Source organism: Squalius cephalus, assembly GCF_949319135.1.
Source record: "Squalius cephalus genome assembly, chromosome: 22".
In the NCBI taxonomy this organism is placed as follows: Eukaryota; Metazoa; Chordata; class Actinopteri; order Cypriniformes; family Leuciscidae; genus Squalius; species Squalius cephalus.
The window spans coordinates 5,148,400-5,168,769 of record NC_137143.1 but is presented as its reverse complement, the minus strand read 5'-3'; the positions used below and the strand labels follow the sequence as shown (position 1 = coordinate 5,168,769).

At 36.3% G+C, this 20,370-nt stretch overlaps 1 protein-coding gene across 1 annotated transcript in view; it reads left to right on the top strand.

Moving 5' to 3' along the window:
- The window catches only part of acap3b (ArfGAP with coiled-coil, ankyrin repeat and PH domains 3b), an 82,553-nt gene that overhangs the window by 13,517 nt on the left and 48,666 nt on the right, over window positions 1-20,370 (top strand). Inside the window, exon 2 of the mRNA XM_079857065.1 lies at window positions 19,343-19,400. Coding sequence (XP_079713191.1) covers window positions 19,343-19,400 — 58 coding nt within the window. The remainder of the gene's footprint in view (window positions 1-19,342; window positions 19,401-20,370) is intronic.

Here is a 20,370-nt window from a genome sequence, read left to right as displayed (position 1 = left end):
CCCCCCCCCCCCAAAAAAATGGTTTTAAGTCAGTTATTTATATCTTTTGCTGTAGTGTGTCAGTAGGAAATATCAGTTTACATTTCCAAACATTCTTTTTGCCATTAATTGTAATAATCCAGTGAGATTTGTGTATGCACAAGGAGTCTGACAACAGCCGGTATGATCTGATCTCACCATCATCGAGTCCGTCTGTGATTACATGAAGAAACAGAAAAAACTGAGACAGACTAAATCCAGAAGAACTGCGGGAACGTCTCCAAGATGCTTGAAGAAACCTTCCTGCACAGTATTTAGGCGTTTTCTCAGCAATGCTATATTGTCAGGCTGTCTTTTAGACTTCTATTAATGATCCAAAGTTTTCCTTCAGCTATTGGCTGCCAAAGCTGTTTTTGTGTTTAAAAATCTGGGAGATATATAGTTTTTTTTCTCAACCTCAGTATTCTCTTTAATCTCAGTATTTAAGTATTTGTTCTGAAATATCTTATAGAGTGATCGATCATAATAGCCTTTGAAACAAACCGCTAACAGTGCAAATTAAATGTCATTTGATTTTATTTGTATGGTAGATTTCTGTAATCAGGCTGAATATGCTCAGATGACTTACCCAGACCTCACAAAAAAAATAAAAAATGTTTAACACAGTATGAACCTCTACTGTGGGAATTTGACAACACCAAAAGGATGTTAAACTGCGCAATAGTCGCAGAGCTTCCAGGGCTGTCAGTTTTAGACAACATGGTTTAAGAGCAGGTCCTGGCAGACCAGCGGTGGAAAATTAGAGCGGCTGAAATATTGTCGTTCTTCTAATGGATGGTCTCGCAGGTGGGAAGGAAGTAAACGCTCGATATACTGCATGCTTGCGCGCTCTGAAGCCTCAGTTCAGAAACCAGCTCATGTGTCCTTAGAGAGACTGGACTGGACCCGGTATGTAACTGTGGACGACATAGCTTGATTATATCTTGACCTTGGCAGGAAGAGAGAGAAAAAGTGAGTGTGTTTCTTGAGGAAAGGAATGAGTTACTAAAGTGAAAATTGGCAGCCAGAATTTCGTAGTCAAGCTTCTGAAGTACTTAAAACCATTTTATGGCATTTTATGTGTTCCCTGAAGTCCACTTACTGGTGGTCAAGGTTTTTTTGTACCAAAAAAAGTCATAGTTTAGTTTTGGGTCAAATACTTTTTCCCCCCCCCCTGGATCTGTTAATTTATTCAAAAATGCATTAAAAATGCATTTCATGCATAAATTGACCCCAATACACCTTCAGTGATGAGTATGTTTTTATGCTTGGCATAATCTTTATATTTATTTCATAAAAAAGTGTCTTATAAATTAAAGGCATGTGTTACAATGACCATGAAAGTAAGATAATAAATGATCTTACCTTAAAATTTCAGATCGGTTGACCTTTTAATGACAAGGCATGGTTAGTTGTCATGCGGTGCAACTCTCCCAAAACTTGATGATATTAATAAATAAATAATGCATACTATTTTTTAAATAAAATATTTACCCGACGGTTACACCAAATGACATTCATTAAATTAAAACTTTTGTTTGGTATAAAAGTTTTTCAATACAGATTAAGCCAACATGAATATAAAGGGTATATTTCTAAACTAGATTATCTTTTTTCCCCTTTTCATTTGTCATTTCATCTACCCTTTAATGAACAGGCTGTTTTGCTACTATACCTTTAAGACCTCTATGTAAATGTCCTCTTATGTTTGGCTAATATCCACACAACGGTGACATCGTTCATCAAGGTTTGGGCTAAGTTGCTGAACACTAACAGACGTTAATATGTAAACATAGACTATCATATCTTACCGTTCTCACGGTTCTGACGCCAGTACCATGAAGATAATATGCTGAGCTCAGAAAACACATCTTCCTGAATAACATGCTATTGAAAATAACTTAAACAGAATTGCCAAGGTTTACCATTCCTAGCCTTATGAATGGTTACAGCATGCCTTGAACTCCATTCATCTGAGAGCATCTGATGTTTACTGGGATTGAAACACAACCAATTGTGCTGAGGCTGTTCCTCAAATACGCAAACAGACTTTGACACATATTTTCCCTATAACTCCTAAAGACAGATATGCACTGTTGTTCTGTCCCTGCGGAAGAAGAACATACATACATGTGCATCACAATCACGCACATACACACTGTCATATCAGGTTTATGTGTTCTTCCAGAAACGACAGACCACCCTCAGAGTTTATGTAAACCTTCAGGAAAAGAGGACGAACACGTGTTCCCTCATCCCTGGCTCATAAGAACCCAATCCATCTCTTATAGCTAACATCCTAGCATTTCCATTTCTACTGGAAAGCTTGATTTTATCCAGCTCGACAGCTTATATGTGTGTTCACATTTAATGTGAAGAGCATCACAACAGATTCCAAGTTTTGATTCCAATGTGGTAAAAAAAAAATGAAGTCAAACATTGAGGTATCAAATAGAGCTGCACGATTGTGGCTGAATTGAGAATGATGAATTTTTTTAAAGATTATTTTTTTGAGATAATCATTCTTCCACGATTCTGAACAGACAACTAAACAAAATATGTCAGATTGGCGTCACACATCCCACACTTAACTATTTTCATGATCAAAGTGATAGTTTCACTTTATTTCACCAGTCTGGAAGGCATGCTATCCCCACACTAACCAATCAGACCTCAGGTACCGCCCAAAATGCTGCAATAACCAATCAGAAAAAAAGGTAAAGTTACGGCAATCATCGTTTTCATGATTGATCATCACTGTCATGTCCGAGTACTTGAGTACATCCCTATTAACTATTAATGTGCATTTAAATGAATCACTTATTGTGCACATACATGATTTTACATTGTACTACTTATTGAAAAAATGTGCTATGTTAATGTGTAAAATGTATATTTTCAAAATGAACTAGTTGGTGGGTTGTTTGAATGACTAGTTAACTAATCGGTCTGGATAATGAAGCAGGTTACATGCACATACATGTTTTTATATTGTACTAAAGATTTAAAAAATACCTGCATGTAATTAAAGCTGCAATTAATTTCTGTAATTACATCTATAATTACAGTGTTCACTCTTCCCTTACACCTGTGGGATTACATATTTAAGAATCTGTTTAAGATCTGATGATCCTACATCCTTACATAACATCACATAAAAAAACTAAGAGGAAGTACATTGTATTTAGCATTTAAAGATTATGACATCAGAGGAATGATTTTAGCAAGAGGTTCCTGCAAGTCCTGTTCTCTTTACCTCTTTGTCTTTAATAGCTCTTGGAGCCACTGTCCCATTCTTTGAATATTTATGCTGATTGGATTAGGACTGGTAACACTCTGGGAGTCTGGGACAGGTTACTATACCTGGATACTTCATTTGTGACCCTGGACCACAAAACCAGTCACATGGGTCAATTTTTTACATCAACTGAAAGCTGAATAAATAAGCTTTCCATTGATGTATGGTTTGTTATGATAGGACAATATTTGGCCGAGATACAACTATTTGAAAATGAGAAATCTGAGGGTGCAAAAAAATCGAAACATTGAGAAAATCGCCTTTAAAGTTGTCCATTTTTGGTCGCGATTGTGCTGCATTCACTCACAAAAATAAATGTTTTATATATTTACGGTAGGAAATGTACAAAATATCTTAATGGAACATGGTCTTTACTTAATATCCTAATGATTTTTGGCATAAAAGAACAATTTATAATTTTGACCCATACAATGTATTGCTGGCTATTGCCACAAATATACCCGAGAGACTTATGACTGGTTTTGGGATCCAGGGTCACATTTGCCCACTAAAAATCTATATAAACTACAATTTGCAATAAAGAATCCTGCTGAAGAGACAACCGAGTCTCCTGGTCTTCGCTTCTGAGTTTCCTACACACCTTACCCACCCTTAAACCCAACCATACCTCCACCTAACCATACCTGTATCCCGACTCAATAGCAGCAAGTGTTTTGCGAGTCAACAACACAATAAGAACATTGTGCCTACATTTTTTTTTATGTAAGTACATAGTAGTTAAAGACACCTAAAGTGCGACCCAACATTTTATTTGAAATAAAAATGAACTACCACTTGTATGGTCTAATCAGCAACAGTAATGCAATATAAAATACTGACTGAGTATAAAATACAATATATTAGAGAATGAGTTGTTGTCATTCGCAGTGCTTTGCTCAAGTGAGAACAGTTTCAGGTTGGATCAAATGGATTTAAAAATCTGGTCATTCACCATCTATATCACTTCTCTCACTTTCTCTCATTGGCTGTTTTGGACAGTGCTAAAGATTGCTTCCACTCGGGGCAGTTCTCGCAGCGAGGAGCAACGTGTCAAGGCTTATCCGTCTGCTCCACGTCCCCGTGCCAAACACAACACCCCGCTAAGAGAATTAGTCTCTCGCGCCAGAGTTCTGGCACTGTCCAGTCAGAGAAGTGACATGCTGGCCAGTGCTTCTCTCTGGACTTCCTGTGAGTTGTCTGTCTCTCCCCAGAGAGCCATCCAATGCTGCGTCTATTGCCAATGGACTGGAACTGATGTTTGGTTTTGTTGGTAATTGTTCTTCAGGCTCTTTTCTCATTTTTTAGACAGGATACTTCTTCCAAAGCTCAGATCAGTCGCTGCTTCTCAGGATTAAGACCCAACGCTTGATGTGCGCATTCTTTCAGGCATTCTTGACGGCTTGGGTAATGTGCTCATCTCTGCTGCTCGACTGCGGCGCAGGAATGTGCTGTGTTAATGTGTACAACTGTATGTTTTCAAAATTCAATAGTTAGTGTGTTGTTTGAACGACTAGTTAACTAATCTGTCTGTATAATTAGGGAGGTTTTAAATTCACCTGACCCGGTCAGATGTGTACCTTTACAGGTACAGAAGATGCGTAGATGGTCCACAATGTCCTAGATGGAGCACAACAGAATGAAACAATGCAGGAGAGCCAGCTAAAGGCCAATTCACACTGCACACGGCAACAGACACTTTGTCTGGTTTTGTCAGATCAGAGTGTTACCCCTATCTGTGTTGGTTCCAATTGAAAATGTTGAATTGCTGTTTGAGAAGCCTTCTGTCTGAACTGTCTTGACTTCTTTGCTTGCTTTCACTTATATTATCGTGCACTGACTCATTCGCAAAGCTGAGTTCTCTCTCTCACCGACGGCCCGGCGGCGATTCAACATGATGAATCGACCCAAAGTACCCAGGCGGCGTCCAACTAGAGCCAATGGTGCAGAACACAGAAAAACTAAGCCAACAGACGCTACAAACGGCCCAACATTGCCCGAAAGCCAACAGTCGGCTTGGTGTGTCCCGGCCTTTAAAAACACAGCACTTGTTGGGACAACTGAGGACCCCGAAGTGATTTCATTGGGTGGAAGATCTTTTAATAGGTTTTCTATTCAGTGACTGATTACAAATTCTACAAATATTGATTTGTGGTGTATTTTGTCTATTACAACTATTAACGATTTTTTAATTGTGTTATATAACCAAAAAGAAATCAAACATTTTTCATTGTTTTTTTTTATTATTTTGTTTTGTTTTTGTAGGTTATCTGCTAAGCATGCTAGCTTAGCCTATGTAAATGTTCAATTATTCAGTATGTTTTTGGTTTGGTCATGCATAAAAAATGGACTCAACAGCCCATCCGAATTGTTAAAAAAAAGCAGGATGTTCAAAACCCACAATAAAACTTGACACAACAGCCAAAAATGGGATGTCAGTGTCTGCAGCATGAATTTAATGATGCAACTGTTGTTGGAGAGTTTAACTGTGTAAACTATAAACCAGATAAAGCATAGGCTAATAGCTGTTTGCATGCAATTTAAAACATTGCAGGTAAAAATATCAAAAATATACATACGAATCTGCCACTAGTCACCTATTGTGACCCATAGCTAGTAAAAAGTATGCCTGTTGTCTCTTAATCATACTCAGAACAGGTTTACGAGAAGGCATCATTTTGACTAGCCAGAAACAAGTTGCCAGGTTCTTCTAAAAGTTAACTTGTTTCTGAAAGGGTCGCACAGCTTAACCCAAGAAAGGATTTTTGTAGAATTGATCATCGGTAGGTGGAGATGCCAAGGAATTCTCAACCCAGATGGCAAAACCATACTGCAGCTGGATTTGTTATGAAATGTTGATGCGCTTTTTACAAATAATGTGTCTTTTGGTAATTTTAAAGTTGTGGTTAATGACCGTATTCTACTGGATTGCTTTAAGCAGAGGGTGTTTTTTAGTCTAGATTTTTTCAGTCTCCCCTTCTGAGATATTTGAGGTTTCTGGAGAGAAATCAAACCACAGTCGTTCTGGCAGGAGTTTGAATCGTCTGGCTGGTGAACATGCTGCATGGGTGGGCCTGAGAACTCTTAGACGTCAGTGCTTTCTGTCGGCATGTTGAACTGCCATGCATATTGTTAAGCACTGTAAATTGCATCGAAAGTACATTTATGACTTATGATCAGGTGTAATTATTGGTTTGTGGTTCTCCACATCAGCAGACCTAAAGCAAGCAATTGAAAATTAGATTGCATATTGGGTTTAAAGTGGCTAGAAAGCTTCTACCAAAGTTGGGGTTCCATCAGATATGATATGACACGTTAATGTTTTCACTGGTAGAAAACATGCCTGGTTTTTAGTTTGATCTCACTTAGTCCCAGACTATGGTTGTTAAAACAAGCCAGTAAAAACACAATTTCCCAACATCCTCTTAAAAAGCAATTCCCATGTTAGGCAGTAGCCGTAACGGGAGAAGCTTGATTATTCACCCTGCAGATGAGGCTGTGAAAGACTCCATTAGCGGTGGAGGATGTGATGAGTCGAGACTTCAGCGCTGCTCTGTAATTTCTCACTGGATGACCAAGGTTATAAGTACCAGGTTGGTTAAGGCAAATTATGTTCTTTCATAGAAACCATAAGTAGTTTGCCATATTAATGTTTATTAATATTTGACAAAAGCTTGTCTGCCATATCAAAGTCATGTGGTGCAACCAATAAAGTCATAAGGTGCAACCAATTGGCAGAAAAGAAATGGAATCCTTATTAATGTATCTCTGCTAAATAAAAGTATTAATTTCTTTCTGAAAAAAAAACCTTTTTGATCCCACTTCTTCTGAATGGTAGTATATATCTTTTACATTTGTTTGCATTGTTTATTTTTATTCATTTATTTCATTTAGCTGACTCTATATGTCAGTTTGATACCCCTCCTCTTACACATGGTAAAAGAAGTGAAAATCTCATCATAATTTAAATTTTTAATAACAAGACAAGGTTTGTTCAGTTTGTAAAAAGTCATGTTACGTGGTGAAAACTCTTGCTTTTGTAAAAAAAAAAATTAAAATAAAAATACTTTTGGAGAATAATGATTAAGATGTGTACACGCATGCATTCAAGGTGTAAGGAAAATGTTAGTACTTTTTACTTGGTAGTTACACAGTGACATTTTCAGAGTAATCACGTTTAAACTAAACAAAAGTTTTTCAAAACCATATGGGAACCAAAATGAATGCAAAAAGAACATTTCTAAAAAAAAAAAAAAAGGTGTTGTAAACTTTGATTTTTAAAAAGACTTTTCCTTTTCTTTATCCTGGACACATTTATTTGTAACTGACCCAATTCTGGTCAACACATGTTGTGCGTAAAGAAGACAGTATCTTGATCTTACAACATGATTTAACTTAAATTGATTTTATGAGGTAAAATTGTTTTGACAGACCGAACAAGCCTGATGCTTATTTGTCCAACACATACTCTGTACACAGCATGGGCAGTGAAACAGTGATGTAATATTTGAACATTCAGGAACAGCAAATTGAGGATCATTAAACAGTACAAATGTACTGCTGTATAAACAAGAAAGCTTGTGTTTTTACTTCAGAACAGATCGTGTATTCTGTGCAGATGTATAACGGTTTTAAGCCTCGTAGTGTTGCCTAATACTTGGCGTAGGTCTTTAGCTAACTTAGGGAAAAGGTGCTATTTGCTCCCCTGCAGTTTGCAGAGGAAAGATTGAGGGCCAAAGTAAACCTCGCCTGGCCAACACTTTTAGTACTTGTTTTTCTCTCACCACAAATGAGGTCTTTGCACTTGGGTTGGTTTTTCTCTGAACCGTCGCTTAAGCAATCAGTCCCGCTCCTGAGGGAACTATTTGGTAAAACACCTTAGGGTTCTGTCACCTTCTCATCTGGTCATTCTCCTGTTCAGACGTTTGGATCTCATTCCACAAAGTGGACGAGGGTGATACTTCTCACAAGAGACGCCCTCATGAACCTTGGACTACAGAAGATATCGCTCAAGATAGATGGGAACATCTGGCAACTGTCGTTTCTTCTCAACTCTGGATTCTCTCCAACTCCTGTGGCCCGTTTTCCCATGTTCCAAGATTTGGGGATTGGGGAACGGCTCACTCCATTAAACACGACGGCTACACTCCCTCGCTAACAGATGCTGCACAGCTGATGGGCGGCATCTGATCCTGTCATCCAGTGCAACGGTCGACTCTTCCTCTTCACCATCTGAAAGTCATTATAACACCATTAACAAACGTGCTTCTCCCAGTGTGACCAGTGAAAGGAGTGATAAACGGGGTCATACCTCAATGTTACAGTTAACATGTTGACGTACGGCACCATGATCTGGGAGGCTCTCACGCTCTCTGTGGGTTTAGAGGGTGAGACCCTTGTCATTATCTCTCAACGCCGCTCTCTGATTTAGAAGGCGGCGTAATACCAGGGTGATCAAACAAACTCCAGTGATGTGTGGAGGTTAATGCTAGTGAGTTTACATGGCCACCTGCAGATTCCTTGATCTAACACACAATGTGACGCATCAAGTCATGGTGTTTTGGCTCACTAACCCTATATACGCAAGTGATAATGAACATCCAGCCGGTTGTTATCGCAAACTATGAGGACGCAATGCGGAGGGGTTTTGTATCACCCTGAAGAGGTTTATTTTGCGATGTATGTTATCTCGCTTATTGCGTGGCCGCTTGTCACATAAGTAGATATTTAGACACAAAATATTGATTTGAGTTGAAATATTTTATTAGCTCATTTAAAGCAAAGCTTTCATGGAGAAAAGCAGTCTAGTAAGAAGCCTAGATGAGTTCAAACAAGACAAACATGTTAGGGGATAATGTACAGTCGTATCATATCACACAGCTTTTCACCATATTAATAATAACGGGAACATGAAAAATTGATTTGAGAAGACATTGTACCTGTTTATTATCTTATAATCCATTGCAGTGTACAAAACAACCATTCTAGCAAAGAGATTTCCACAATATTACCGTAGGTGTTTTATTAATACCAAAGTCCTCTAGTTTAATTTTACAGTAAATACAGTTGATAACTGAGACTCAAAATGGCATGAGCTGCGAGTGTGATATGAGAGACACAAAAGAAGCGCCGACCTCGAATTCCCAGGTGAGCACTCATTATTCAGCATTGCTATTGACGACGATCATTATAAGGGAATATCTGACCTTCGGTATGTTGCGACTGACCAATCAGAATCAAGCATTATAGAGAGCTGTGTAATACATTTAAAATGCCTCATCATAGGGTTTTTCTAAAAAATGTATTTAAAAAAATCAAGTATATTAAAGGGGTTAAGAGTACAGCTTTCTCAAAATAAGCCTGCATGCACAGTAAACTTGGTGCACAATCACAAGTTTAATTCCAACAGCATTCTAGAACAGCGTTTTAATTGGGTGTTTACACAACACCGTTTTCACCTAAAAAGGAAAAACGTTTGACACATTTTAGCTGTTTATTTACAAGACGACGACATTTTGGGGGCCTGAAAACACAAACTTTTGAAAATGGGTTTTATACTGTCGTTGTCTCCGTGTAAACTACAAAATCTCAAACTTTGTGAAAACGGTGACGTCATTCATTTTATGTGTTCAGTCTATAGCCGTGTAGTGTTTCTTACAAAGTGACATCGCTAACTACTGGCCTGGCAGCAGAATACAGCGTTTTTTTATCGTTTTCGCGGATCCGTGTCAACGAGGATCGTTTTGACAATGTTGTCGTCTGTACGTGAAACTTTCAAAAACGCAACTGTTTTTAGTACGTCATTGTGTTGTGTAATCTTACCCTAAGCCTCTGCATAAAGAATGAAAAATTTATAACTGGTCACATATTGCATGCATTGCCATTTTAAATATCCGTTTATCTTAAAGAACTTGCTTATTCATTTATGCATGTTCAGTGAATTAAATATCCTCATAAATTGTGACCTAAATATTTTGGTAACGTCAAGAGCAAATGTTAAGAATGTGATAGTCCTCCATTTTGCCGAAGGCGTTGTGCTCCCGAACCAACCAGTCTTCCCTCTTGTTGTGAAACCAAGCAAATTTGTCTTGTGTATCCGACTTGAAAAACGTCTCCTCTGTTCTTTCAGTTTCCCCAGATAAAGCGCCTCACATTTGTTGTTTTGGTTGCTAATAAAGTAAAGCCTGTAAATAGCGGACACATGTGGACACAGATTGATATTCAGTGATCCGTTTGCTATGGGCCCTGAAGGCCCCAGTCATTCAGCGGATGAAAACAGCCCCTGTGTTGGCCTATTGAGTTTGTTTGCTAACAGTCCAGGCTTTGTGAGCGGAAACAGCTCAGGGAATGTGCTTAGCTGCGCTAGGACTCCGAAGACAGCATGGCATTTTAGTAGACTCGCAGGTGTCTTTATAATTCCCCTTCATATATAGAAGATCTATAGCTGCATTGCAGCTGTTCGGCTGTTTCACTCTCCTAGAGATGTTGCTCACAGTGAGCTTGTGTTTTTACAGTGAGAATCAGGATCATTCAAAGTGAGCCGCAAGAACTAGAGTAAAAACAGAGTAAAAGACGGATTGAAGGTGGTTAATGTCTGTTAGTTCTTTGGGAGATAATTAAAGAAAGACAAACAAGCAATAAGATGACTAAAATGGCATTTTGCAACAGTCATATTTTTATCATAAAATTTTTTTTTTTTTTTTTTCCTCAAAATTGCTTATCTTGGCCATCAAATGGAGCACATAAAGTTTTACGGTTTCTCTCTCAGCAAATCATTAAACCTGCAAATACCACCGCATTAGTTTAACAGTCTGTGAAATCGAGGATGTTTACAGCCGAGCAAGGAAATTCCAGCAATGAAACTACAGGACATCATCTTCACTAGAAAGGATGAGACCCACAATTTTTATTGTTTTTTATTGTTGCCATGCTCACTTTACATGTCGAATTTAGCTGAGGGAACTTGATTTTATTTTATTTTATAGGATTTGACATTTCATGAAAAGAAGAAAAATGTTAAGCCAGAGGTCTGAAGTACATGTGCCACCATGTTTACTATGTTTAAATATTTAAATTTTGATATAATAATAATAATAATAATTAGTATTATTACTGCATTATTCATAGTAATTAAAAATCAATTACTATATCAATTAAAAATCAATTACTAAATCAAATTATTCAAAATAATAATTATTTAAAATAAATTTAAAACACTTACCAGAATAATTCAAATCATCATTCAGAGCAGGCCAAAATAAATTTTTACAACTTGTGTGTAATTGGATATGTGTAATATATTCACTACCGGTCAACAGTTTGGAATGATTAAGATTTTTCATATGCTCAACATTTATTTAATCAAAATACAGTTAGTGAAATATTATTACAATTTAAAAGTACTGTTTTATATTTGAATATATTTTAAAATGTAATTTATTTCTGTGATCAAAGCTGAATTTTCAGCATCATTACTCACATGATCCTTAATAAATGTATTATAATATATTGATTTGATACTCAAGAAACATTTCTGGTTATGATATATGTTAAACACAGTTGTGCTGCTTTTTTCCAGGGTTCTTTGATAAATAGAAAGTTAAAAAGAACAGCATATCTAATGTAAAAAAATCATAAATGTCTTTACTGTCTTTTTTTGATCAAGTTAATGTGCCTTTGCTAAATAAAAGAATAACAGTGTATTGTGATGTTTTTAAAGGAAACTGTTTTCAACATTGATAATAATAAGAAATGATCTTAGAATGATTTCTGAAGGATCATGTGACACTTAGAGTAATTATACTGAAAATTCAGCTTTGATCACAGGAATAAATTACATTTGAAAATATATTACAATAGAAACCAGTTCTTTTAAATTGTAATATATTTCACAGTAATACTGTTTTTTACTGTATTTTTGATCAAATAAATGCAGCCTTGGTGAGATTAAGAGACTGCTTTTAAAATCATTAAAAATCCTTAATGTTTTCAGACTTTTGACCAGGTGTGTGTGTGTGTGTGTGTGTGTGTGTGTGTATATATATATATATATGGAATAAAATAAATTATTTTAACATGAAAAAAAGATGTTGTCTTTAAAATGTCGTGCTGATTTTACACCCATCTGCACATTGATCAGTGTTACAATGTTATCAGTGCTTGTTTGTTATATTTTGGGCTTTAGATCATAGTTCCCTGAGGCTGAAAGAGATGTTGTGTGTTGAGATTGTCCACAGTGCTCTTTTGATGAGGAATCCTCCAGGCTCTGCGTCTCACCTCAGGGCTGATCTGAAAGATCAGGCTGAGGGTTATGAGCATAGATTCATGTGATGCAGACACACATGCGCGCACATATTCATCATGCCTGCGCGCGCGGGGCTAAAAATAGCTTCTAGATGTATGGGAGGCTGCGCAGCCGAGCTTAAGATGAGAGACACGTGAGACCCTCCCCCATCAGCACCATCACATCAATGTCCACTCACTCCAGTGAACAGGACAATCTGACACACTAGATAGTGCTTAAGTGAACAGACACAAGCATGCATACACAGCTGTAGTCTAGGCATCCATCTATCCCTCATCTCAGATAAGTTAGTGTCTCTGTGATCTAGTGGATTCGACATTAAAAATAGAGAAGGATTCAGGACACGCCTGTCACAGTCAGGAGTTTTCTGCTGAAGATGAACTGTCAGACAAATAACTGCGATTAATGATTTCATTGTTTTGTTTGTGTCACTTACAGTGAAAGCATTATTCATAATTTTTTATGTTTTATTTTGTAACTTGAAATCGTATATATATATATATATATATATATATATATATACAGTATATATATATATAAAAAAAAAAAAAAAAAAAAAAAAAAATATATATATATATATATATATATATATATATATATATATATATACAGTATATATATATATATATATATATATATATATATATATATATATATATATATATAAACTATATAATAGGCTCATATTATTTAAAAAATATTCTATGGTGAAGTAAATACTTCATAAAAAACAAATGTAAATTCTACTTGAATAAGTTATTTCAGGTGAAGAATTTAAAAAACAAAGTACATTCTGTATAAGCACTCAATTTAAGCTTGTAGAAATTAGTGTAAATATCAACATTATAAAATTAAGTAAAACCTATACTCAGCTTTCTGATACTGGTGTTCCCATCATACACTGGGGCATGCATTTTATATAAGGATGCATTTTCACAGTTTCACAGCTTTACACTGTTTTATCATTGCTTTTGTTGTTAGGTTTAGTAACCTGCTGTTTTGTGACATCTGGAGTTTTTGTGACATAATTTTCTACTCAAAATGATCCAGTCATACTGAGAAATGACCCAACAAATGTTACTGTTATTGTGTATTGTGTACCAAGTATTGAGGTCTCTGTGTTCGGCTGGCTGTTTTTTCTAGATATGTTGTCTACACAATATCTACTTAGATATTTTAAGTAAAGCATACACTTTAAAAGCGTTGTTTAATTAAGTGTTAGATTGTTTGAGTAAAATGTATTTGCAAAGTTTCAAATAAGTAGAAATTACTCAAACAAATTTATTACTTTTTTAAATTTACTTAAGTCGATTTTACTTAATTCAATATGTGAAATTTACTTTTAAAAATCTGCATGCAAAAACTTGCAAAAGAAAAATTAAATACGTTTTACTTTTTTTTTTTTTAATGACTCTTTAATTAAAAAAAGCTAAGAAAATCTAATTTTCCGTGACATCTCACCCTTACTGTCTGTTAACACACATTTATTTCAGTGGTTGATGCTAGCCACAGCTACCATGGGTTTTTTTACCTAAACTTGCTGGAAAAGCCCACATACTGGGGAACCTGAAGGACCAGCAGCTCTTCAGCTGTTTGTAGATGCTCAGGATCCTCCTAACAATAGATCCTGGGAATGTGGCATCCTCACAGCTCATCACAGTTGACATGCCGTCCAGTCATGAGTCTGGTTACAAGTTAAGGCTGAACCACAAAGCGTGACCTCTCTCGCCCCTAGGATGAAATAAGGATGTTCTAGCATTACAAATGCACATTGGGATTGTTTTGACAAGTTATTGCACAATCGTGTAGCAGTGATGAGTCCAAGAGATGCTCTCAGTGAAGGTCCACACCTTCTGGAAGAGCTGTTTTGGACTGGAGTTTGGCTCTGTTGTCCCGATCTCTCCCTCTCCCCTGAGAAAACACAGATGGAGTAAATCGAGTCCATCAACACCCCAAAGCTTCACGGTCCTAGCTTGTCTGGGTCGACATTTGATTTAGTAATGTTAGTCAGTTTTCATTTATATGCTGTTTAATGTTTGATGATCGTATTATTTTACATGTGCGTAAGCAATGCTTCTGTCGCTTGTTTCTGCTTCTTCTCCTGTGTTTTGATCCGGAGATTCAGTATTCTTTCAGAAGATGTGCAATAGCGACCCTATCGTATAACAGTGAAAACATGGATTGCAAGAAAATTCTGAAAATGGTGGGGAAGCGTTAATGAAAAATGTCATGTCGTAACCAACAAGTAAAAAGTAATGATCATTTCCTTAAACCTTGAATACATGTGAATCTTAATCATATTTACATTTTTTATTTTACATCAGTATCATTGTTTTTCGTAATTTGCACCAAATGTCACGTGTTGTATTGGTATAAAGCTGGAACACAAGGAGAAAATGTCCAAGAGCAAACGAGGACCTAATGAGTTCATTAATTAGCCAACAGGTTAACCGAATACAACAGTCAGACATACTGGAGGAACTGGGTCAACTGACAGGAACACTGAAAACACAATGAAACCAAAAACCGAACATAACTCTGACAACATGACGTTTTACAACATGAACTAAATCTTAAGTGACTTGTTGACCTTCACACCAGGGTTATTATAGTTCACTAAAACCATAAAAAATTTATTTTATTTCAGCTAGTTGCCAAGGAAACATTTATCATGTTCATTGAGTTTAACTTGATATACTAAAATAACTGAAATAAAAATTTATGAAAACTTCCAAAAAAAAAAAAAAATTCTGTTTTAATTTTAATTTTTTTTTTTAATTTTTGGTTTTAATACTTATTTTTGAGTTATATTTTGAATTAGTTTATTTTTGTATTTTCTGTTTTTATTTTAATTTAAAAATTGTGTGTAATTTTTTTTATGTCTTTATAATTAATATATAGATAACAATTAAACAATATAATATTTATTCATTTTGTTTCAGTTTTTAGTTATTTAATTTTATACATTTTTATATAATTATTACATTTTATTTTATTTCAAGTAACAAATTTTTTTTTTTTTATTGTATTTAAAAAAAAAAGATCCTGCTCCTGTCATTGACCCCAATTCTCTCCTCAGTAGAAGCAAAACATTTGCATTGTGTCACAGTTGTCAGTTCGTTCCAGGACTGGTCTCAGCCAGTTACAGCTGACCTTTCCTGTTTAAAGTGTTTAAAATAACTGAAAACTGGTCAACAGTCCGTCCCAGAAGGCTAATGACTGCATCAGAGATGACAGAGCTGTTTAGATGGGTGTGTGTGTGTGTGTGTAGTATTGATTGCTCATAACTCCATAACAATATGTCTTGTTAGGACCCCCACACAAGCAGAGCAGAAGTCCCCCCCACTGCGACCTCTGTGCCCCACTTAGCGGTTGCCATGACAACTGACCTTTATGTCTCTGGTCGTTCATTTTTTAAGTGTTTGTTCAGCGTGTGGGTGTGTTTTGGTCTAATGGTTGTGTGGTCCCCGGAGGCCGGGCTGCATTAGGGACAGAAACTCTCCTGTGGCCAGAGATGGCATAAACGGTTAGAGGCTGGCATCACGTTTTCCAAGGAGTACAATGTGACAGTATCTTCCAAAGCAGAAGATAATCAAATTACCCAGAGGAGGCATATCCAGACATATTTTTGTTTAGTTTTTGTTCAGGCTGTTACATGTAATGAAGCAATAAGCCGTGACACACCGTGCTTTACTATGATTTTTATGGTAGAAAGTGGTGTTAAAGGAACACTGCGACTTTTTGGGACTTTATCTTATTCACCGTATCCCCCAGAGTTAGATAAATCCTTACATACCTTTCTCATCTCCGTGCGTGCCGTAACTCTGTCTGACGCACCCACCGCTAGCCTAGCTTAGCACAAAGACTGGAGGTAAATGGCTACAGCTAGCATACTGCTCCCAATAAGTGACAAAATAACGCCAACATTTTCCTATTTCCATGTTGTGATTTGTATAGTCACAGTGTGTACAAATAACAAGGTCACATGAGACACAGCCATCTTCTAACCGTATACATACTGGGAACTATATTCTCAGAAGGCGAAGCACTGCTACTTGGGCGGAGTGATTTGCTCACAGCACCAGAGAAGCCCCGTGGTGAGGAGCAGAGAGTTCGCTCAGAGTTGGAGTAAATCACTCCGCCGAAGTAGCAGTGCTTCGCCTTCTGAGAATATAGTTCCCAGTATGTATACGGTTAGAAGATCACTTATTGGGAGCAGTATGCTAGCTGGAGCCATTTACCTCCAGTGTTTGTGCTAAGCTAGGCTAGCGGTGGGTGCGTCAGACAGAGTTACGGCACGCACTGAGATGAGAAGCGTATATATGGACTTATCTAACTCTGAGTCGGCGGATGATCAGTGTCACAGATGTTCAAATTATTTACCATTTGCATTTTTTTTTTCGACTCTTTGATTGGTGGAATTTTCCGAACAGCATCATGGGTAATGTAGTTTTGGTTTTTTTACCACGAATTCTGCTGTTAAATACGATTATTTTAGAAGTAAGTTAAGCTCACAGTAGGTCTGTCTTTAAAGGTTGTATTAAAGATAGTCTGTTGAGCTTGATGTAGTCTCAGCATCAGCGTTTGATGCATAAGGCACACAAAACTGGAAACACTTCAGGAGTTTTGAAGTCGTCATCTGGTTGGTTGAATTTCACAGGATTTCCTGTAGACCTGTGTGTCGCATTCTTTAGCGGTCTGCCTGGAAACAAAGCCATCGTGAACCCAAACCCCCTCATGGAAAAAGAAAGCCATTGTGTTTACAACTGTGACAATAATCTAAACGCTGGATTTTCAAAAGCGCCGCCATTGTTGCAGTAAACTTGCACAACGTTCTTGAATGAATTATTTGTTAGATGCACGCCATTCTGTTATTGTAGGGACATCGCCTTTATATTTAAATGCCCCTAAACATGACGTGTAACAAAACAAACTGTGATTGGTTGCTTTATGGTCCTTGGCCAATGAAAGCTGACTTTCTGAGAGCTGGCTACGGCAGAATAAGCTCGATCAAATCAAAATGTGTTATGCAAAAGTAGAATAGTAAAGCAAAGTTTTGTTTATTCTTCCTCAAAGATCCTACATTTTAAGATTAAAATATACTTAAAATATGTTGTTTTTTTTTGCTGTTTTTCCTATTAAATGGGTGACGCATTACAAAAAAGTACCGTAGCAGTACAGTGCTGGTAATACCATGATGCTTTGATATATATACTATACCATAGTTTAGAACGATTATCAGGTGGGATGTCACAGATATATGTGCAAGGCTGCATGCAGAGCCACACATATGTTTCGTGCTTGGACTCCTCTCGGCCCTGCTTGAGTTGATAATGTGATAAATCTAAGTAACAGAGCATGCTGTGTGGGAGGAAGAGCTGTGGAGGGACTCGCATGAAAACCTCAACAGTGTTTCTTCAAATTTCCACCAACTGTGCTGAGCTGACTAAGAGCAATATCTTTTAGCTGGAATCTAAACTGGATTAGGAAGGCTTTTAGCGAGCTTGAGATTAGATATATGTCTTCATGCATTTATGAAATTAATGTTCATAAAGTTGTAACCTAATCACAGAGCATTCTCGCTGCAGAGAGAAAGAGTGTGAAGACATGAATTGATAAGTCTTTCTATTGTCAGTCTGTATTGAGAACAAACAGGCTCTGGGATCAACTGTAGGTCACTGAAGTCAAAGGGGCAACAGCATAATGTGCAGTCAGACAGTTTATTTTGCTATTTATTGGGTGGCAAAAAGTAAAAACTGTCCTGATATCATGAGTTAAAAATATTTCTTTAAAAATGTATTTAATAAAAAATTTTTTAAAAAAAATAATATTTAAAAATATCTTGGCATCATCTTTTAATGTAACATTTTCATTTATTTTTTTATTACATGGCAAGGTTAGTTCTAGTTCAGGTTGTAAAATGTCATGTGGTGTGACTCCTCAAAAACTATGGATTAATGGAGTTGTAATGTTAAGCCAATATTGGAATAGTAAAGCAAAACGTAAATGTATACATCAAAATAGTTATGTGGTATGAATATCCTATTGTTTTTTCACACATTCCTCACAGATCCTCATTTTTAAGACTGAAATATACAAATTTATGTTTTTGAGTTTGACTTTTGACAGTGGTTAAGATAGATTTTGTCTCAAAAATGTTTCTGACAAAATAATAATTGATTAAAGTTTAATTAGAATTAATGTTTTTAAAAAAATGGTTTAAATGAATGATTCAATGACTCACTCATAAATACTTCACTTGTTTCATTACTGGATGAATCTTTGTTTTTGAACGATGAATCTCTTGAATGAATGATTCAATTACAAATAAATTTTTAGTAATCACTTGTCGCCACCTAGTGGTGTAACAATGTAATTGATACAATCGTTATTTGAAGCGCCAAGTTACTTTTCAAAAGATTTGCTCCATTTCGATCGCTACCGTAGACATCAGTGTTTATATCTATACTAGTATACACTTTTATCCTGTGAGGGTGTTTGAATCGAGATCGCAATCTTTTAACGATTAATCAAAACAATTAAGCAAAACTACCTCAAACAATTTCTTCGAAAAAACAACAACTTTTAAATAAAGTATTTTTATGACATGCAGACACGGTTAGTTCAGGTTGTAAAATGTCAGCATGAGTCCTCAACAACTTTTTGCTTGTCCTGTGATAATTCTATCATCTAATGAATAATGTGTTTTTTTTGTGTCTTTGCAGGGCGAATATCGATGAAGTTGAGACTGATGTTGTGGAAATAGAAGCCAAGCTAGATAAGGTATGAATAAAATCTATTTGATATAACTTCAGGTGTGAAAAAGAAATGGAAGAACAAATATCAGATGATACATGGCATGAATCAATCCAAAGAATATATTCATCCTCTGTAAGTGTCATCCAGTTCAAAACTGCACATCGCCTCCATTGGTCTAAGGATAGATTGGCTCAGATTCTGGTCATGACCGAAGATATTGAATTACTGGAGTCTTTTTCTAAAATGTTTGATCAATGTGTTGCTCCAACAATACCAACTGCAATGGATTAATTAGTCAGGATATCATTTTTTGTTCACTTCTTGCCAGAAGGCTAATTTAGTATAAATGGAAAGACTCTTTCCCTCCAACATATGGACATTGTATTAAGGATGTCATGTATGATATACAGTTGGAAACAAAAACTGATATTCTATGAAAGGATCAGCTAGGAGATTTTTTACCATTTGGAAGCCTTTTTTTTAAAGTTTTGTGGAGAACATGGTCGCTGAGGAACTGTACTGAATGTATGCTATGATTTACTGCATATTTATATTGGATTTCTTTAATATTAAATGTTCTGTTTTGAAGGGTGTTTTTTTGTTGTTCTACCTCTATTAGTCTCTAGAGTTCGGATGCATGTTACATAATTCTTTCTTGCTTTCTCAATAAAGAGACCTTGATAAAAAAAAAATAATAATTACTTCAGGTGTATCCCAATTGGCATACTTATGCACTATTCTGCGCCATTTTGTTGTATAAATAGTGTGAGCATGTAGTGTGTTCACATTGAAAATACCTGGATGATGCGCTTATTTAACCTGAAAATCAAAGTGTGTCATGTTGGACGCTTCATGCACTCAACAGTTGCAGGAGGGGAAGGGCTATCAGACTCAGATGCTGGATAACAAAACAAAAAAAACATAAAAATCTCACATAGTACACTAGATGGTTATGTGCATAGTGTATAGTTTGTCATTTGGGACGCAACTTCCA